Here is an 18187-nt window from a genome sequence, read left to right as displayed (position 1 = left end):
GCATCCCAATAAAAAAAATACACTTGTCATTCAATGCTCTGCCTGATTTCATCCACCGCCTTGAACCTTCTTCCCCGGCCATCCCCTTTGCCACGGCACTCTCTTTTTCAAATCTATATCCTCTTTAATTACCTTTTTCCTTCTTATTTTCTATTCATTTTTATAATTCTAAGGTTTATAGGCGTCCTTCAAGATCTACCAGTCTTATTCTATGCAAAATTCTTAGATTTATTTATCAAGTAAAAAATAATTATTATGTTAAGATCGCATGCTTTTTATTTTTAATTATAATAAACATATTTAATCTTGTGAATTATAGTTAAAAATATCGAGATAATTAGTTTTTTTAAATAAGATAATAACGTTAACAAAATTTATAATATATTTTTCATAAAAAAATATTAGTTAATATATTAAAAATTTTAAAAATATATTTGTGGCAAATAATTTAAAAATATTTTTTACTATTTTTTTTATTCCAAAACAGTATAGAAATATATAAAAGATATTATAGTAATTTTATATTTAATTATTTTATATTAATTTGTATTGCTCTTTGAATATCAGACAGGGTACAAGACAAACACTTATGCTGCACAACAAGCACTCAAGATGTGCTGTACCTTTGTGCGAATAAACCGGACCCTATAGAGTTTTTGAAAACTTTTGAAGTTAGAAAAGGTTAAGTTTTCAATATTTCACAAAAAAAAAAATTTTATATTAAATATTATTATTTTATATAAAATATGGAAAATATACAGTTTTGAACTTTCTATTTTTTAATAGGACTGAATAGTTTTTACTTTTTATTAAATATAAAATATTAATTATTTTGTAATTTTTTTTTAAAACTTTAACAATAATAATAAGTGGAAATTGCCAAAAACACCTTGTAAGTTTGCAATATTGCTAAAAACACCCCTGATTAGTTTTGCACTCCCTCAAAAACCCCTTCCTTTTTGAATACAGATGATTTTTTTAAACCCCAAACATCTAATAGTGATTGATAGAGTTAATTTGGAATTTTTTTGGACGAAATTGTCCCTGCAGTGGGAAGTTATGGCAAGTGTGACAAGGTTTGACTATAATGCCCTTGGGTACAATGAGTTTCTATTTGAAAATGAAGCTTCTATTTAAAATATGAGGTATGAGGTTACTGTTTAAAAAAATGAGTTTCTGTTTAAAAAAATGAGTTTTCTATTTAAAAAAATGAGTTTTTTTGTTTAAAAAAATTGAGTTTTTCGTTTAAGAAATGAGTTTTACTGTTTAAGAAAAAGAGGTTTACGTTTAAAAAAATGAGGTCTCTGTTTAAGAAATGAGTTTTACGTTTTAAGAAATGAGGGTTTTGTTTAAAAAAATAAGGTCTCTGTTTAAGAAATGAGTTTTTTTGTGGTGTATTTATCACCCCAAAAATCTCTTTTATTGCGATTGAGCTGGGCAGATGAGACAAAGCATGCGGCTCACAATCACGATCACGTTGCATGAAAAAATGGGATTTCATGTTCGAGAAAAAGGTGCAACCTTTCGATGCCTTCGCTCGACGACGAGGAGCATCGCGGTCTTCCCCGAGGTCGACGAGCGAAGAAGATGAAAGAGATGAGGTCGACGAGCGGGGAAGGCGATGAAGACGAAGACGAGGACTGCAAGATCGAACCCTCATCGGCGCCGCTTCCTCCCTCCGTTCCTGTCACCAACTTAGGCACCATGGATCCAAACCCCAGAATGATCCCTAACCCTAACCCTATTGCTATCCATGTTGCGGTCTCGCGATCGAGAATGGTTCCGTTCGAGTTCGACCCGTCTTATCCAAGCGTCGCCACGAAGACCTCACCACTCCGACCGCGAGGAGCGTCGCCAACCGGATCGCCAGCGCCCGATAAAGATTTCTCCTTTAAGACCCCACATGAGCGGGCCACCTCGAGATCGCTCGCCCGGATCCGGAGCTCGGCACTCAAAGCGTTCGCGAGATCGTGACGATGAGATACTCGATGTCCCTACTCGATGAGATCTCTGTTTAAAAAAATAAGCTCTCTGTTTAAGAAATGAGTTCTCTGTTTATATGCTTGTTTGTCTTTGTTTAACTATCGATGTTTTACGTTTAATATATTGCGTTTACGTTTAAAAAAAGTGCTTAAATATCGTTGTTTTTTTATTTAAATATGTACGAGTGCAACCTTTCGATGCCTTCGCTCGACGACGAGGGAGCATGCGGTCTTCCCCGAGGTCGGCGAGCGAAGAAGATGAAAAGAGATGAGGTCGACGACGGGGAAGGCGATGAAGACGAAGGCGAAGGCGGCGAGATCGAACCCTCGTCGGCGCCGCTTCCTCCCTCCGTTCCTGTCGCCCAACTTAGGCGCCCATGGATCGAAACCCGGAATGATCCCTAACCCTAACCCTATTGCTATCCATGTTGCGGTCTCCGCAGTCGAGAATGGTTCCGTTCAAGTTCAGCCCGTCTTATCCGACGTCGCCACCGAAGACCTCACCACTCCGACCGCCGAGGAACGTCGCCAACCGGATCGCCAACGCCGATAAAGATTTCTCCTTTAAGACCCCACACGAGCAGGCCACCTTCGAGATCGCTCGCCAGATCTGGAGCTCAGCACTCAAGCGTTCGCGCGAGATCAGCGACGATGAGATACTCAATGTCCCTACTCAATGAGGTCTCTGTTTAAAAAATAAGCTCTCTGTTTAAGAAATGAGTTCTCTGTTTATATGCTTGTTTGTCTTTGTTTAACTATCGATGTTTCTGTTTAATATATTGCGTTTACGTTTAAAAAAGTGCTTAAATATCGTTGTTTCTATTTAAATATGTACGAGTGCAACCTTTCGATGCCTTCGCTCGACGACGAGGAGCATGCGGTCTTCCCCGAGGTCGACGACGAAGAAGATGAAAGAGATGAGGTCGACGACAGGGAAGACGATGAAGATGAAGACGAAGACGGCGAGATCGAACCCTCATCGGCACCGCTTCCTCCCTCCGTTCCCGTCACCGACTTAGGCACCATGGATCCAAACCCCAGAATGATCCCTAACCCTAACCTTATTGCTATCCATGTTGCGGTCTCTGCAGTCGAGAATGGTTCCGTTCAAGTTCAGCCCGTCTTATCCGACGTCGCCACCGAAGACCTCACCACTCCGACCGCCGAGGAACGTCGCCAATCGGATCGCCAACGCCAATAAAGATTTCTCCTTTAAGACCCCACACGAGCATGCCACCTTCGAGATCGCTCGCCAGATCTGGAGCTCAGCACTCAAGCGTTCACGCGAGATCAGCGACGATGAGATACTCAATGTCCCTACTCAATGAGGTTTCTGTTTAAAAAAATGAGGTCTTTGTTTAAAAAATAAGCTCTCTGTTTAAGAAATGAGTTCTCTGTTTATATGCTTGTTTGTCTTTGTTTAACTATCGATGTTTCTGTTTAATATATTGCGTTTACGTTTAAAAAAGTGCTTAAATATCGTTGTTTCTATTTAAATATGTACGAGTGGCCAAGATTAATTGGTTTTATATCCAGGATTAATTTATCATGTAAATATTTGTTTTTCTGTTTAAATATTAATGTTTTTGTTTAAAAAATGAGTTTTATGTTTAAAAAAATGATGTTTCTGTTTAAGAAATGAGTTTTCTGTTTAAGAAATGAGGTTTCTGTTTAAGAAATGAACTCTCTGTTTAAGAAATGAGTTCTCTGTTTAAAAAAATGAGCTCTCTGTTTAAGAAATGAGTACATGCAAAAAGGAATGCAAAAAAGAATGAAAAATATATGCAAAAGGTTTAAGAACGATGATGGAATTTCATAATCGCAGGGGTAAAAGGAAGTAAACAATAAAGGAAGGGTTATTCGAGGGTATGCAAAAACTCAAGGTACTGTTTTGGAAAGTTTTGAAATTATCGAGGGGTAAACAGTAATTTTCCCTAATAATAATAATAAAACAAAATAAAAAAACCGAGCTCTGAAGCGTTACTATGCTTACATTTCCCGCGGCCTCTATCGGTATTCCAGCATATTCCCGCGAATTCCCCCAAAAAACAGGGGAAAAAAATCCCTCTTTGGTTCGCCCAAAGCTTCAAACCCTCATCTCAATCTCAGCAATGGCGAATCCCGATCACCAGCAGCGCGGCGAGGAAGAGGTCTACTCCGTGTGGGCGATCCCTCCCGACGATCTCCGCAACAAGCTTAAGACCCTCATGGCCACCCTCCGCTCCGAGTTTGGCGGCCCCGAGTTCGACCCCCACGTCACTGTCGTGGGAGCACTCCGACTCTGCCCCGATGACGCCCTCCGCCACCTCCACTCCGCCGCCTCCTCCCTCGGCTCCTATTCCGCCCGCGTCTCCTCCGTCTCCCGTGGCTCCTTCTTTTACCAGTGCGTCTATCTCCTCCTCGACCCCACTCCGGAGGTACTTCCTCTTCTGTTGATATGCTCCCCTTTCTCCAATTCAATATCCAAATCCCTGAATCGATTTGTGTTTCGTTTAGGTTCTGAATGCGAGCTCCCACTGCTGCGCCCATTTCGGATACTCGAACTCCACTCGTGAGTGGTTTGAGATTGAAATTGGAAACTTGGAACCTCATTCTTTGATTTGATTTCTTTGTTTTGTTGAAGATTAAGGATTTGATTCGATTTGATTGACAGCTTATATGCCGCATCTGAGCTTGCTCTATGGGGATTTGACTGAAGAGGAGAAGGGGAAGGCGAGGGCGAGGGCTGAGGAGCTCGCAGAGGGTATAGTTGGTACAACGTTTGAGATCTCAAAGATTGGCCTTTTTAAGACGGATACTCAAGACAAGAGCTTGAAGTCGTGGGAAGAGATTGCAGTGTGTGAACTGCTGAAAGATAAGTGATCTCTTTCACTTGGAGTTGTTAATGAGATGTGATTGTTTGGTGATGCTTGTTTCTTATTGGATAATGTGTGACTGTTAACCTTTTAGTTTTTGGTGTGATGTTTGTGACTGTTAGCGGTGAAGTTGTGAGAATATGTGCTGTTCATAATGATGCTCTGTGATTAATGTAATTGCTTATTTATAGTGTAGTTCATATTTCCAATCGAGTTCTCTTGTCAGAAAGTGGAGCACTATGGTTTCTACTGATGCATTGTCAAACTCATCATGTTCTTTAAGAATGAAAGCAGTGAAAACTGCAAGATGTTGTGTTGTTTTTGAGATGCTCAGGTAGGATCTATGTACTTTACTTTCTTGGCAACCATATTGAGCTCTCTTGTCTTTTAGTATAAGAGATTGGTTTCTCATAATGTGCTGTTGCTCAGGATTGATTGCAGTGATATTGCAATATGCGCCTTTTTGTCTTGTGATGTTCTGTGAGTGGTTATGTGTTTGCTTGTTTGGTGTAGTTATTAATCCATATTGAGCTTTCTTGTCTGAATGAAGAAAATATTGGTTTATGATCACTTGCTGTTGTTCAGGATTGATTGCAGTGAAATAGCAGAATGTCACCTGTTGTCTTATGATGTTTTGCGAGTGTTTATGTATTTGCTTATATAGCGCAGTTGTTGATTTATATTGAGCTTTCTTGCCTGGAAGCAGACGACATTGGTTTCTAATAATGCAATGTCGGTTAGGATTGAATCTTTTGTCTTATGATGTTTTGTCAGTGTTCATGTATTTGCTTATTTAGCATAGTTGTTGACCCATATTGATCTCCCTTGTCTGAAAGTAGAAGGCATTGGCTCCTAATAATGCTCTGTTGGTCAGTGTCAATAGCAATGAAATTGAGAGATATTGCCTTTTTGTCTTACAATGTTCTGTGAGCTGTCATGCATTGGCTCATTTAACATAGCTGTTGTCTCGTGTAAAGGGGTTTGTTTAATTTGTGTGAGTAAAAGTTAAGTATTATCAATATATATAAACAAATGTGATATCATCATTAGTTAGACCTGTATACATTGATGAAAAAATTAATTATCCAGTTCACACACCGTGAAATGTAAGTTTCGGGGCGGCATATATGTAAATGTTATAATTTTATTTTTTTAATGAAAATATCATATTTATATTATTTAATGTAACTTTTTTTAATAAAAAATAAAAATTAAAAAAAATAGAGCAAAGAGTCTACAATGCTTTCATTTCCCGCCGCCTCAATAGCGATTCCAACATATTCCGCGAATTTCCACAAAAAAAAACAGAGAAAAAGAATTCCTCTTTGGTTCGTCCAAAGCTCCAAACAGCAATGGCGGATCCCGATCACCACCAGTGCGACGAGGAAGAGTTCTTCTCCGTGTGGGCGATCCCTCCCGATGATCTCCGCAACAAGCTCAAGACCCTCATGACCACCCTCCGCTCTGAGTTTGGCGGTGCCGAGTTCGAACCCCACGTCACTGTCGTGCGGGCACTCCGACTCCGCGCCGCTGACGCCCTTCGCCGCCTCCACTCCGCCGTCTCCTCCCTCAACTACTATTCCGCCCGCGTCTCCTCTATCTCTCGTGGCTCGTGCGTCTCTCTCCTCCTTGACCCCACTCCGGAGGTACTTCCTCTTCTGTTGATATTCTCATCTTTCTCGGATTCAATCTCCGAATCCCTGAATCGATTATGGTTTTTTGTCCTCGCTTAGGTTGTGAATGCGAGCTGCCACTGCCGCGCCCATTTTGGATACTCGAACTCCACTCGTGAGTTTATTGAGATTGAAATTTGAAACTTGGAACCTGGTTCTTTGATTTGTTTTTGTTGAAGATTAAGGACTTGAGTTGATTGGCAGCTTATATGCCGCATCTGAGCCTGCTCTATGGGGATTTGACGGAAGAGGCGAAGGAGAAGGCGAGGGCGAGGGCTGAGGAGCTTGCCGAGGGGATAGTTGGTACAACGTTTGATATTTCAAAGATTGCTCTTTTTAAAACGGATCCTCAGGACACGAGCTTATGGGAAAAGGTTGCAGTGTGTGAACTGCTGAAAGATAAGTGATTTATTTCGCTTGGACTAGTTAATGAGATGTGGTTGTTTGATGACGCATGTTCCTTATTGGGTAACATGTGGTCTGATATCCACCGCTAACCTTTTGGTTTTTGGTGTGGTGTTTGTGATTGATAGTGGTGAAATTGTGAGAATATGTACTGTTTGTTATGATTCTCTGTTATTAATGTTTTGCTTATATTGTAGCTCGTATTCCTGATCAAGTTCTTTTGTCTGAAAGTGGAGCACTATGGTTTCTACTGATGCATTGCCAAACTTGTGTTCTTCAAGATTGATAGAAATTGCAAGATGTTGCGTTGTTTATTGAGATGCTCTGGTAGCATTTATGTTTTTGTTTGACTTTCTTGGCAACCATATTGAGCTCTCTTGTGTGGAAGTGTAAGACATTGGCTTCTAATAATGTGCTGTTGTTAAAGATTGAGTGCGGTGAAATTGCATGATGTTACCTTTTTGCCTAATTATGTTCTGTGAGTGGTTTTGTATTTGCTTGTTCCACGTTGTTATTGATTCATATTGAGCTTTCATGTCTGATAGAAGAAAATATTGGTTTCTAATAACGTGCTGTTGTTCTGGATTGATGGCAGTGAAATTGCTGGATGTCACCTTTTGTCTTAGGATGTTTCATGAGTGTTTATGTATTTGCTTATTTAGCATAATTGTTCATACATATTGGGCTTTCTTGTCTGGAAGCAGAAGACATTGGCTTCTAATAACGCAATGTCTGTTAGGATTGAAAGCAGTGAAATTGTGGGATGCAGCCTTTCTTCTTGTGATTTTGTGAGTGTTCATGTATTTGCTTATTTGGCATAGTTAATCCATATTGATCTCCCTTGCCTGAAAGTGGAAGGCATTGGTTCCTAATAATGTCCTGTTGGTCAGTATCAATAGCGATGAAATTGAGGGATGTTGCCTTTTTTATCTTAAGATGTTCTGTGAGTGTTCATGCATTGGTTCATTTGACATAGTTGTTCATCCATATTTGATTCTCTTGCCTGAAAGCAGAAGATATTGGTTACTAATTGTGTCCTGCTGTTAGGAATTGATAGCATTGAAAGTACAGGATGTTTGCTTTGTTTCTTGTGATGGCCAGTGACTGTTTTTCTTTACTTGCATTTTTAGCATAGTTCTTGATCTGCATTAACCTCTCTTGCTTGGAAGTTGAAAATGTTGTTTCCGGTTTGTGCATCATTGTTCATGATTTGACGGCAGTGAAATCGGAAGATACCACTTTTTCCTTGTAGTTGTGATGAGTTTTTCTGTATTTGCTCATATAGTATTGATGTTGGTTCATATTGATGCAAGCTTTCTTATTTGGAAGTAGAAGAAAACATTGGTTTTAATAGTGCATTGTTGTTCATGACTGATGAGTGATGATAGTGAACTTGCAAGATGTTTGCCTTGCTCCTTGTGATACTTTGAGTGGTTATTGGTTTCTAGAATGCTGTCATTGATTATAAAAGAAAATGATTTAGAAATTCCCCTTTATGTACAATGATAAAGGAGATGCCTTCTATTGGGGGAAATTCTTGACTAATGGGACTCGAAGGAAGGGTCAAGTCTAAGTTATTGTTTGATCAAATGTCTAAATATAGAGTTTTTTCGGGAAGAGGAGCGGGGCGAATCCACTAGAGGCCCCAGGAACGTGCACAAGCCTCGGTGGAACAAGTGCGGGGATGAGGGCCACGCTGGCTACGGGTAACCATCCGCTGACACAATCACTATTCACAACCTCGAAATGCTGCCTCGATCAGAATCGAACTCTCACCACTCGGTGAGAGCTTTATCGGCGATCCGTGTACCAATAGACCTGAAGGTCGTTGGCATGTCTAAATACAGAGTTGACGTTGCATTGTTGCTAGATTAAATTGATGTGGAACCTTCCATTCGTGGCAATCAACCTATACAATACCTGTCTGGTTTGTATGTTTGCTCTTTGTGTTTTTTTTTTAAAGAAAATTTGCTGGAAATCGATATGCCCCAGGCTGTGTGCTTCATTTGGTCCTTTCGGTGTGCTAAAGAGACATGCAAATTCAACTTTCTTTTAACACTTTGAACACTTCTGTTCTGATTTGAGCATTTCGGTCAATGCATTGCATAGATACCTTCTAAATATCTAGAAACTATTGCCCTATTTCATTACCATAATATTGGAATAGAAAAGAGGCGGTCGTTTTTAGAATTCTTACTTATATTTTGAGTCAAAATGATGCACATAAATGGTAGGATTATTTTATGCATATAATATTTGCAAAGGTGTATGAGCAAATATGATTAGTTCCGTAATCCTTTTCGCCTTGTTGACAAGTACAAATTATCCCTTTTTAAAGATTAAAGTTTTTCTTAATCTCTGCTATTTGGTGTAATGAGCTGGACTACAATTTTTCCAGCAAACAAATGAAATCTATTGTAAGAGTAAATGGAGCTTTCCTGACATTCCATCCTTTTTCGGGTACAAAACTACTTTACCCCGGAGTCCGGACCACACGCTAAAACAAATTTGAAGGAATTTTCTCAACGCCTGTGTGTGTGTGAAAAAAACAATAATTTAAATTTTTTCCAAATGTAGTACATATAGCATTCCAGATATTTAATTTTGAGAAATATTAGCTACAAAAATATTCCCTTCTAGAAGCCCGTTCCCACTCCGCCGTATTAGTAACAAGTCCTTCCTCTGCTCCGCGGTCTTACCATCATCCCCGCGTCTCCGTCTCCCGAGATCTAGGGTTCCATCCTTGGCATCCGGACATGGATTCCGCCTCTACTGGCCGCTTCACACTTGGTAGGCAGTCATCCCTTGCTCCCGACCACGCCGATGACCACTCCGCCGCCGCCGACGAGGTCCCGCCCGAGATCAACGCCAACATCCGCCTCATGTACCTTTCTAACGAGGGCAATCTCGAAGGCATCATCGACCTCTTGGACTCCGGGGTCGATGTGAACTTCCAGGACATCGATGGTCGTACGGCGCTGCACGTTGCTGCTTGCCAGGGCCTCGCCGATGTCGTCGAGCTGCTGTTGAAAAGTGGCGCCAAGGTTGACCCAGAGGACCGCTGGGGAAGCACAGTATGGCCTGATGCTTCTTTGAAAGTTTTTTTTATTGTTTGTTCTTATCTTGATTTTAGAGATTTGGTTTAGTCTGTGATTCTCTTCGCCAGCCTCTTGCAGATGCAATACACTATAAACAACATGATGTCATCAAGATTTTGGAGAAAAATGGTGCCAGAATTAAGGTATCAGTGTTATTTTCCTCTTTCAATTTAGCTTTGTCAGTTTTATTCATGCTTGAGCTTTTCATCTTGTTCAGATTGCTCCAATGCATGTTAAGAATGCCCGTGAAGTTCCAGAATATGAGATAGATGCAAAAGAGCTTGATTTAACCAATAGTGTTGGTATAACTAAGGTACCATTTGCCTCATTTTGTTTCTGTGAATGAATTTGGGATTTTTTTATTTTTTTTTATGTGCATCCTTTTGGAATTTCGTGTTATTTAGCCAGTATCTAATATCTAGTAGGTTGTAGCTATCTTAGTTAGTAAACTGTTATTTTATTTCTGAGATAGTTTTTCTTTGGCTGCTATGTTACCTTAGATGCTTTTTAGGAATTTTAGTAACTTTTCTATTGTCATGTGCTGCATATTGATGCAATGATACTTCTCTTTGACCTGGCATATTTCCAGGCAATTTTGATGCTTACATTCACAGAACTTGAATAGTCAACGTAGTTATCTGACTTGTTTTGTTGAAAGTAATATAACAGTATTCCTTTTAAACTACAATTAGATCTTTGTCTTTCAATTCATTATCTGACTTGTTTTGTTGTTTACAGAATTACTCATATGTTTCTCTTGAGTTTTAACAGTCATGTCTTTGTAATGGTTTTGATCCTGCCCATTCTAATGATTTATCAAAGTCTGATAATCAAATCTTGATGCTGTTCTATGCTGTAGCCTTTGAATTTGATATCCTATGGTTTTGCCAATTCTGTTGTAGAATACAAAGCTGGCAATACCATATTTCTAACGAATCTCTATCTACATATATTCCATGATTTGTAAGTTATGTGAGACCATAAAAAAGAATTCTTACAAACTGCAGTCTGCTCTTACTCTGCCTTCTTAGCAATTTGTCACCTATTCGATTTCTGGACTGTTAACTGAATTCATATTAGTTATGATTTATTCTTAGTCTCTGAAGTTATTGTTGAAGATTACTTCTTTCAGGGAACATTTCGGATGGCAACATGGCGTGGTATTCAAGTTGCTGTTAAAACACTCAGTGAAGAGCTTTTAACCAAGGAGGATAAAGTGTAGGTTTGTTCTTTGAAAAAGTTTGATCTTTCTCTATTATTTTGTTCATTTGTTTCTTGGAGGTTTGCCATTTTTTTTTTACATATCTTATTTCTCTTTTTTCCTTTATCTAGAAGGGCATTCAGAGATGAGCTTGCATTGCTCCAGCAAATACGGCATCCTAATGTTGTTCAATTTTTGGGTGCGGTCACCCAAAGTAGTCCGATGATGATTGTTACAGAATATTTGCCCAAGGTTGATTCCAGACCTCTTATATTAACATAAACAAGTTGTTTTTCTTTGAATTATTTTTTTCATTTTTTATTATTATAACTTTATGCCATGTTTGGTTGGGGGATAAGTCCCAATCAAACAAGCTGGAAAAACTTATAAATCTATTTTATGAGAATTAACTTTTAAAATTTTGTTAATATTAATATAAATCTATTATTATTTAGAAAAGTAAATTTTAATTTTAAAATATTTAGTTTTATTAGTATTAATTAAGTCAAAACCTTGGTTAACTCAAATAAAAATTCTCTCCAGCCCAATATTTGATAAATATTTTCTTAATCTTATATTTTAATCCCCCAACTAATCATCCCCTTAATGATCATTACCGTATGAAAAACAGTTGCAGCATGTTCATCAATACCACATGCTGTTTTGTCTGATAATGTGATAATGTATGTGATATGTAAATGCATATGATGCTTTGTCTCTGTTTTTCAATTGCTTTTATTTTCTAAATTATACAAGTGGCATATCAATCTGTTTATGTCATTGAACAACAAATAATTTGAAAAGATTCCTTCTAGTTTTGGTTATGTTTTCCTTCTGTTTTCGTTGAATCTTGATTTGACTTACCATGTGATGTTGCTTGGGTCAACTTAGTTATGCTCAGAACAAGAAAACTTTTGACTTTGTTTTTGTCTTTCATGTAGGGTGATCTTCGTGATTTCTTAAGAAGGAAGGGTGCGTTGAAGCCAGATATAGCAGTTAAATTTGCTCTTGATATTGCCAGGTTTGTTAATACTTAATTAATGCTTGAGCTCATTAGCAAAATTGGATGAAACATTTTGAACTACAATTGTTGTTTGCATAAATGCTTTTGCCATCTTCTGAAATGGCAATTGTCTGTTATTGTTTAGGTCTTTGCTTTTTGCAGTGAACTTGTCCTTTCTCTTCAGTTCAAATAAATACAAGCTTAAACTTTATTTATCACATTTGCCAGAGGAATGAATTATTTGCACGAGCATAAACCGGAACCTATCATTCACCGTGATCTAGAGCCTTCGTGAGTAAATCCATTATTATCCTGTGATTTTCTTCCATTCTGCATACTGTTATATTATACGTTCGCAATATTTTGCCATCACTATTTATGTAATTATCTGTTATTTGAACCTATTAACTTTCCTTTTATCACCAAAAAAAAAAAAAATCACTTTCCATTTTTTAAGATAACAGGAATATATTGCGGGATGATTCTGGACATTTGAAAGTTGCAGACTTTGGAGTTAGTAAATTGCTGACAGTAGTTGATACTGTTGGGGAGGATAGAGCACTTATGGGTCAAGACAGTGCCTGTGAGTTTATATCCTTCATATTTTCTTTCTATTTTTGGTCATCTGACTTAAAGTTTTAAAATTTGTGCATTTTAGAACAATTGAATTTTAATCCGTGCTGCTTCATTTTTTATTCTTATATTTTAACCTTGAAGAGTCTTCTGCTGTCTCTAGACACATTAGTGTGTACATGCTTATGTGTACTAAAAGCTTGTGAACTGAAGCATTAAAAGGTAAGGAATGCCAGATGTGGGAAAATATAAATGAGTGCATGCTTTTTCTGCTGAATATTATATTGTCCTTTACATGCCTGATCTGTGTTCAGTCCTCGTACAAAACTGCATAGCATAGTACTCTTCATGTCATCTCTTCATTTGTGTAATTGGCATTTTACTTGGAAGAACTGGGTCTTGTTAACATGGAATTGAACACATGTAAGTGTTTACTCTTGAAGGTAAAAATATAATGGACAAGTTCATTTTGTGGGCGGAAGAAATGAATATACCTAGTCAATCAGGAATGCCCTCATTCTCTCCAACATACAGAACAGCAGTAATGACATCACATATACTCTTTTGCTATATATCTTGACATGAGCTGAACTTTTGTTGGTAGAATCTGATGAACCATAATAATATTTGCAACTCTGATACATGGGAGTCTCCTATTTGTACTGTTATGGCCTGTAACAACTGTGACTTCTAATTTAGGATATAACTAGTGGTTACGTAAGTGATCAAGGATCCAGTTTATGGATTCCTTTTGTACAAAATTGTACGCATCACCAATATGTTGTCAAATATGAAAAATGAAAGTGCCGGAAAACTAAGATAAATTGTTGTTTTTAAGCATGTAACTCCAAACTTTAATGTATACTTTTTGGTGAAATTAAAACATGTTCAATTTTATGTACAGGCAGGTATGTAGCTCCAGAAGTTTTTCACAATAGAGAATATGACATAAAAGTGGATGTGTTCTCATTTGCATTGATTTTGCAAGAGGTAAAATTCTGATCTTGTGAAGTATTTTGTATAAGTTGAAGCTTGCTTAATACTGGCTAGCATGGTCTGTTGCATCAGTTATCTAATTTTAAACTACAGTTTAGTTGCCACTGCTTACCTAGGTATATTGTTCTGTCTTTTATGGAGTTGCTGTTCAATATAATATAAAGTATGATGATTCAATCAGTGTTTCATCTCTATAAATCCAGTTTTAACTGTGACTCTGTGAAATGGTTTTTGATGCTTAGTTCTAATGCATTGAAGTCTAGAGTACAGAATTGCTTTTAAGTTTTTATGGTAAATACACAGGAAACAAGTGCACAAGTCACCGTAAGGTTGATTATTGAATGAAAATGTCTCTCATACGTATGATCTCTAAACCTTGTTAGTGAATCTTTTCATATATTGTTCTGTAATGTGTTGAGGTACACACTTTTGTCATGAAAAGAGATGTTCCCATATTCCTTGTCCATTTATGTTTATGTTGAAGGAAGTCTGATGTAATCAGAAGTGCAACTCTTTTACTTTTTTGGGCCTGTGTTATGTAACATCTCCCACATGATGGCTTATTGGTGTTTGAAATATATCAGATGCCCATATATGTATATGTACTGCCTGCGTCATACATTTGCTTGATGATTGGCAAAAGTATCTAAGGAATTCCAGTATGGAAATAGTTTCTAAGTGGATATAAACAAGCTACTACCTAAGTTGAATTGTCTTGGGAGATATGAGTTTATCTTTGCTTTATTTTTTGTGTCGTGATTAGTTTCATTAGTTATTTTCCTTTAGCTGCTTAAAAGTAGTGTTTGCTTGAAAGTTAAAACTTCTGTTAACAGCATTTCATGTTTATGCTTGTGCTCATTTACTTTAGTTGTTTTAAAGTATTTATCTGTATTTCCACTGTCTTCACAAACTTTTTTTCTAAGAGTTCACAGCTACCTATATCTGGCATTTTATGTTCCTTCTGCTTCATGATATCCAGATGATTGAGGGGCACCCGCCTTTTGCTGACAAACAAGACAATGAAATACCAAAAGCATATGCTTCGAAAGAGAGACCACCTTTTCAAGCTTCAGCTAAATTCTACTCCTATGGATTGAAAGAGTAAGTCTTCAATGGCATGGATTTTTCTTTCTTTTAAGTGAACCAAGGATATCAAAACATTATTCATATCTGCAGTTTTTATGCTGGATTTTGTGTTCAATCTGCTCAAGTTTATCTGCTGTCTGATTCAGTTTGTTTGAATGTCTCATGAGAGCCCTTTTTTAGGGCGTTTTTAGGGTGGCTCTTAAAATATCATTTAAGTATTTTGACTCTTATCATTCTTAGTATCTATGAGATTATCCATGTCTACCATTCAAGTATTCTGCAGTTCTTCATCATAGCATGTTCAAGTATCTGGTCTTTTTATTGGAACACATATTTAAAATTTAGGTTTAATTGTTTAAAGCACGGCTTTGAATTTCATTGTGCTGCATATATCATGTTGATCTGCAAAATTGTGGGAATGAGCTCGGTTGATCTTTGCAGAAATTGTTACCTTATTCAATAGATCTAACCCAATCCCATTCTGATTTGTTTTGCCGAACCCAATTGTCCCAATCTGATCCCATTAATTTCTTGATAGAACATGCTTATGAATCAACTCAACCTGGCCTTTCCTGAACCATCTATATTGACCTGGATTATGCTATGTTTTGTGGTTCATTGCTTCTTGTCTGTATCATCCCATTTATTCTGGACAAAATTTCCACAAGTCTGCATTGCTTACAACAATCTGTGGATAATTTAGGTTCTTTTTTTCCTGCCTGGTGTTCCTTATGCCAAGTTTGCATGTACCCTGCTGTATGCGGTCATGCGGTCATTTTCACTTTTTGCTAGATGTATTCAGCTTCTCGGGATTCTTATTTTTCTAGGTTGATTGAAGAAAGCTGGAGTGAAAACCCTGCTGAGAGACCAACTTTCAGAGAAATAATAGACAGGCTGACTTGTGTTCAAAAGCGGATTGCTCATAAGAAGCGATGGACGGTAAATTTCTGTCTTTCATGTATGCTTTGGAAAATGCCTTTTCTGTTTTATGAACATTGATTGATACTATTCTCAGAAACATAATATTGGTGGCTGTTATGATTTGGGCTGCTTCTATGGGGTTAGGGTTGCTGTTTAGGTTCACACTTAACATACTCATTTACTGCAGGATCTCTTTGGTATTATTATATTGTGCTACGGATCTTCGCTTTGCAGGATTCAGATGGTATATGTAAAATAGCATACATTATACACCTGTTTACAAACACTAACTTACAAATAGAAAATCATGTCATTTAATTTTTCAGGCATTCCGTTTTGGCAATGGTAATGTTTATAGATAGGTAGCTATACTCAATTTGACTTTGAGCAGCTTTGTTTTTACCACAAGCTCTATTTGGATTTACCTTAGAAGGAACACCTTGCTTGTACCTTGCTTTTTATGTACAACGAGACTGACTGATATTTGGTTTGTCTCCTGCATTCATCAGATTAGACCTCATAAATGGTTTCAGAACATAGAGAACTTGTGGAAGAAAGATCAAACTAATCCTAGCAGCCTTTCATCCTCGTCATCTCGTTTTTGATCAATGATTCAAATTGCTGGCATGCTATATATGGATTTCAGAATGGACAAACTGTTCCAGCTATTTCCATTTTGTAGTGCTGTTCCTCCGCAAGTTGTCGTTCTGGTTCATGGTTTCAAATTAGAGTGGTTTGTACAGGTTCCTTATTTCTCTTAATATTGTTGCTGGCACAAAAATTATTATTTGTTGCAGTGGTGGATTCAATTTTTCCGCTCTTAAATAAGTTGCTTGTCTGAAACAAGACGTGCTGAAAAGGCCGAACATTTTGTTTTTCAGAGGATTTATGTGTGGTTTTGTAGGCCTTTTTAACACGTCTGGTAATGTAGAATGACATGTAATTTGACAAACTCTGGTTTATCCAGACATTTGGTTAAAGTGTTAAGTTATTCTTGTTACTGTACGTGTTATGTTTGGCATTTCAAGACTGTTGATGTTTGATATTTTTTTCACTTTTGGATAACTTTGTGAATAATTCATTGATACCTTTTCTGTTCCTATGATGATTTTTTATTTATTCTGAATTATTTGCAGTTATTGTTTTAATGTTTCATGATTTTCTGATTATTATTGAACTATTGATACAGGTCTCTTCTCATTGCATCTTGATCTCTTGTCTGTGTGGTGACTCTGCGAGGGTTTGTTGACTCAAACTGAAAACTTATATGTATTCACGAACTATTTTAGTTGCTATACTTGTAATAACGAGCTTAATAAAATACACCTACAAATTTCTCCACTAAACTTGATAAAGTATAATCATTCATAATGCTTATGACACCTTTGTAGATCAGAATAATGAAATTAATTTTTTTTTGTATCTTCACTTTTAATTCCGAAATTTTTTTTAAAAATTTTGTTCTTATTTTAATTGGAACTGGCTGAAGTATCTTCTTATTGGTTGTGCTCTATTACCACCGCCATGTAAAAACGCATCACTTGGATCATGTAAGTTGGGGGTAATCTTTTTATGTTTCTAATATAGACCAAGTGATATAAATCGAAGATATATACAATCTTAACTCATGCTAAGTTTTATTATTTAAATTGTCACCCCAGCCGGTTGGGTAAACCTATAGGCTATATATATCATTAGATAATGAGTAATGACTTCCTACTTGAATTTCCTCTCATGGACAAAGAAAAACTTTTGGTCGTCCAAGGGTTCATGGATTTTTTTTTTTAAATAAAGAATTGTAGATAAGTTATAGGATTTGAACCCTTTTATCTTTGAGTAGAAAGAAGAATGAACTACAACTAACTTATTGCAAGGGTGATTGTTGTTACTTAAGTTTTCTATACATCAATATCAATTGGCTTGAATAATATGGACATTATTTTTTAGCTCACTGAGCGTTATTCTATGGAAATATTTCAACAAGTTTAATTTACTTGGGTCGTTTAATTTGAATTCATCTCCTAAACATTCCTTGCATGACACTACAATTATCTAATCCTTAGTTACTTCACGCTGGATATCATGTTTCTCATAAATGCATGGTTTAAGTGTTTTTGCCATGATAAACGAGTAGATCACAAAAAAAAACAAGCGAATGCACAAGCCTCAATGAAGCAAGTGGGGGCAAAGCTGAGCACACATGGGCGATGTGACCGTCCACGTATAATCACTACTCACATTTCAAAAAATATGTTTTTATTTGTGATTTGAACTTTTTATCACTTGTGAAAAATTTTAATAGAAACTCACATATCAATTAACCGCTTGGTCTGTCTCTAATCATCAATAAACTACTTGATCATTGGTATTAATGGTCAAGTGTTAATATGGTCC

At 37.1% G+C, this 18187-nt stretch overlaps 3 protein-coding genes across 4 annotated transcripts; all 3 read left to right on the top strand.

The window, feature by feature from the left end:
* Positions 1-3974: 3974 nt before the first annotated feature.
* Positions 3975-5154, top strand: LOC120258290 (cyclic phosphodiesterase-like). Its single transcript, XM_039265651.1, has 3 exons — positions 3975-4399; positions 4479-4533; positions 4636-5154. Exons 1-3 carry the CDS (start codon positions 4094-4096, stop codon positions 4842-4844), a joined length of 570 nt encoding a protein of 189 aa, XP_039121585.1. The 5' UTR covers positions 3975-4093; the 3' UTR covers positions 4845-5154.
* A 948-nt stretch (positions 5155-6102) lies between these two features.
* Positions 6103-7341, top strand: LOC120258292 (cyclic phosphodiesterase-like). The gene is made up of 3 exons (XM_039265653.1): positions 6103-6483; positions 6571-6625; positions 6715-7341. The coding sequence occupies exons 1-3, from the start codon at positions 6190-6192 to the stop codon at positions 6915-6917; spliced, it is 552 nt and encodes a 183-aa protein (XP_039121587.1). The 5' UTR covers positions 6103-6189; the 3' UTR covers positions 6918-7341.
* Positions 7342-9576: 2235 nt separating this feature from the next.
* LOC120258282 (integrin-linked protein kinase 1-like) lies at positions 9577-17181 on the top strand. 2 transcript variants are annotated; one of them, XM_039265642.1, is made up of 12 exons: positions 9577-9989; positions 10082-10156; positions 10231-10326; positions 11146-11231; positions 11346-11466; positions 12156-12235; positions 12446-12508; positions 12682-12800; positions 13695-13780; positions 14766-14887; positions 15700-15811; positions 16983-17181. In XM_039265642.1, the coding sequence occupies exons 1-12, from the start codon at positions 9672-9674 to the stop codon at positions 17040-17042; spliced, it is 1338 nt and encodes a 445-aa protein (XP_039121576.1). In that variant the 5' UTR covers positions 9577-9671; the 3' UTR covers positions 17043-17181. The 2 variants fall into 2 exon arrangements, with proteins under 2 accessions (XP_039121576.1, XP_039121575.1); XM_039265641.1 differs by lacking the exon at positions 16983-17181 and adding an exon at positions 16303-16798 and having other exon boundaries at positions 9579-9989.
* Positions 17182-18187: the final 1006 nt, after the last annotated feature.

This window comes from Dioscorea cayenensis, chromosome 4 (genome assembly GCF_009730915.1).
Source record: "Dioscorea cayenensis subsp. rotundata cultivar TDr96_F1 chromosome 4, TDr96_F1_v2_PseudoChromosome.rev07_lg8_w22 25.fasta, whole genome shotgun sequence".
Lineage (NCBI taxonomy): Eukaryota > Viridiplantae > Streptophyta > Magnoliopsida > Dioscoreales > Dioscoreaceae > Dioscorea > Dioscorea cayenensis.
The sequence above is the reverse complement of the archived record's forward strand: the minus strand, read 5'-3'. Positions and strand labels throughout refer to the sequence as shown.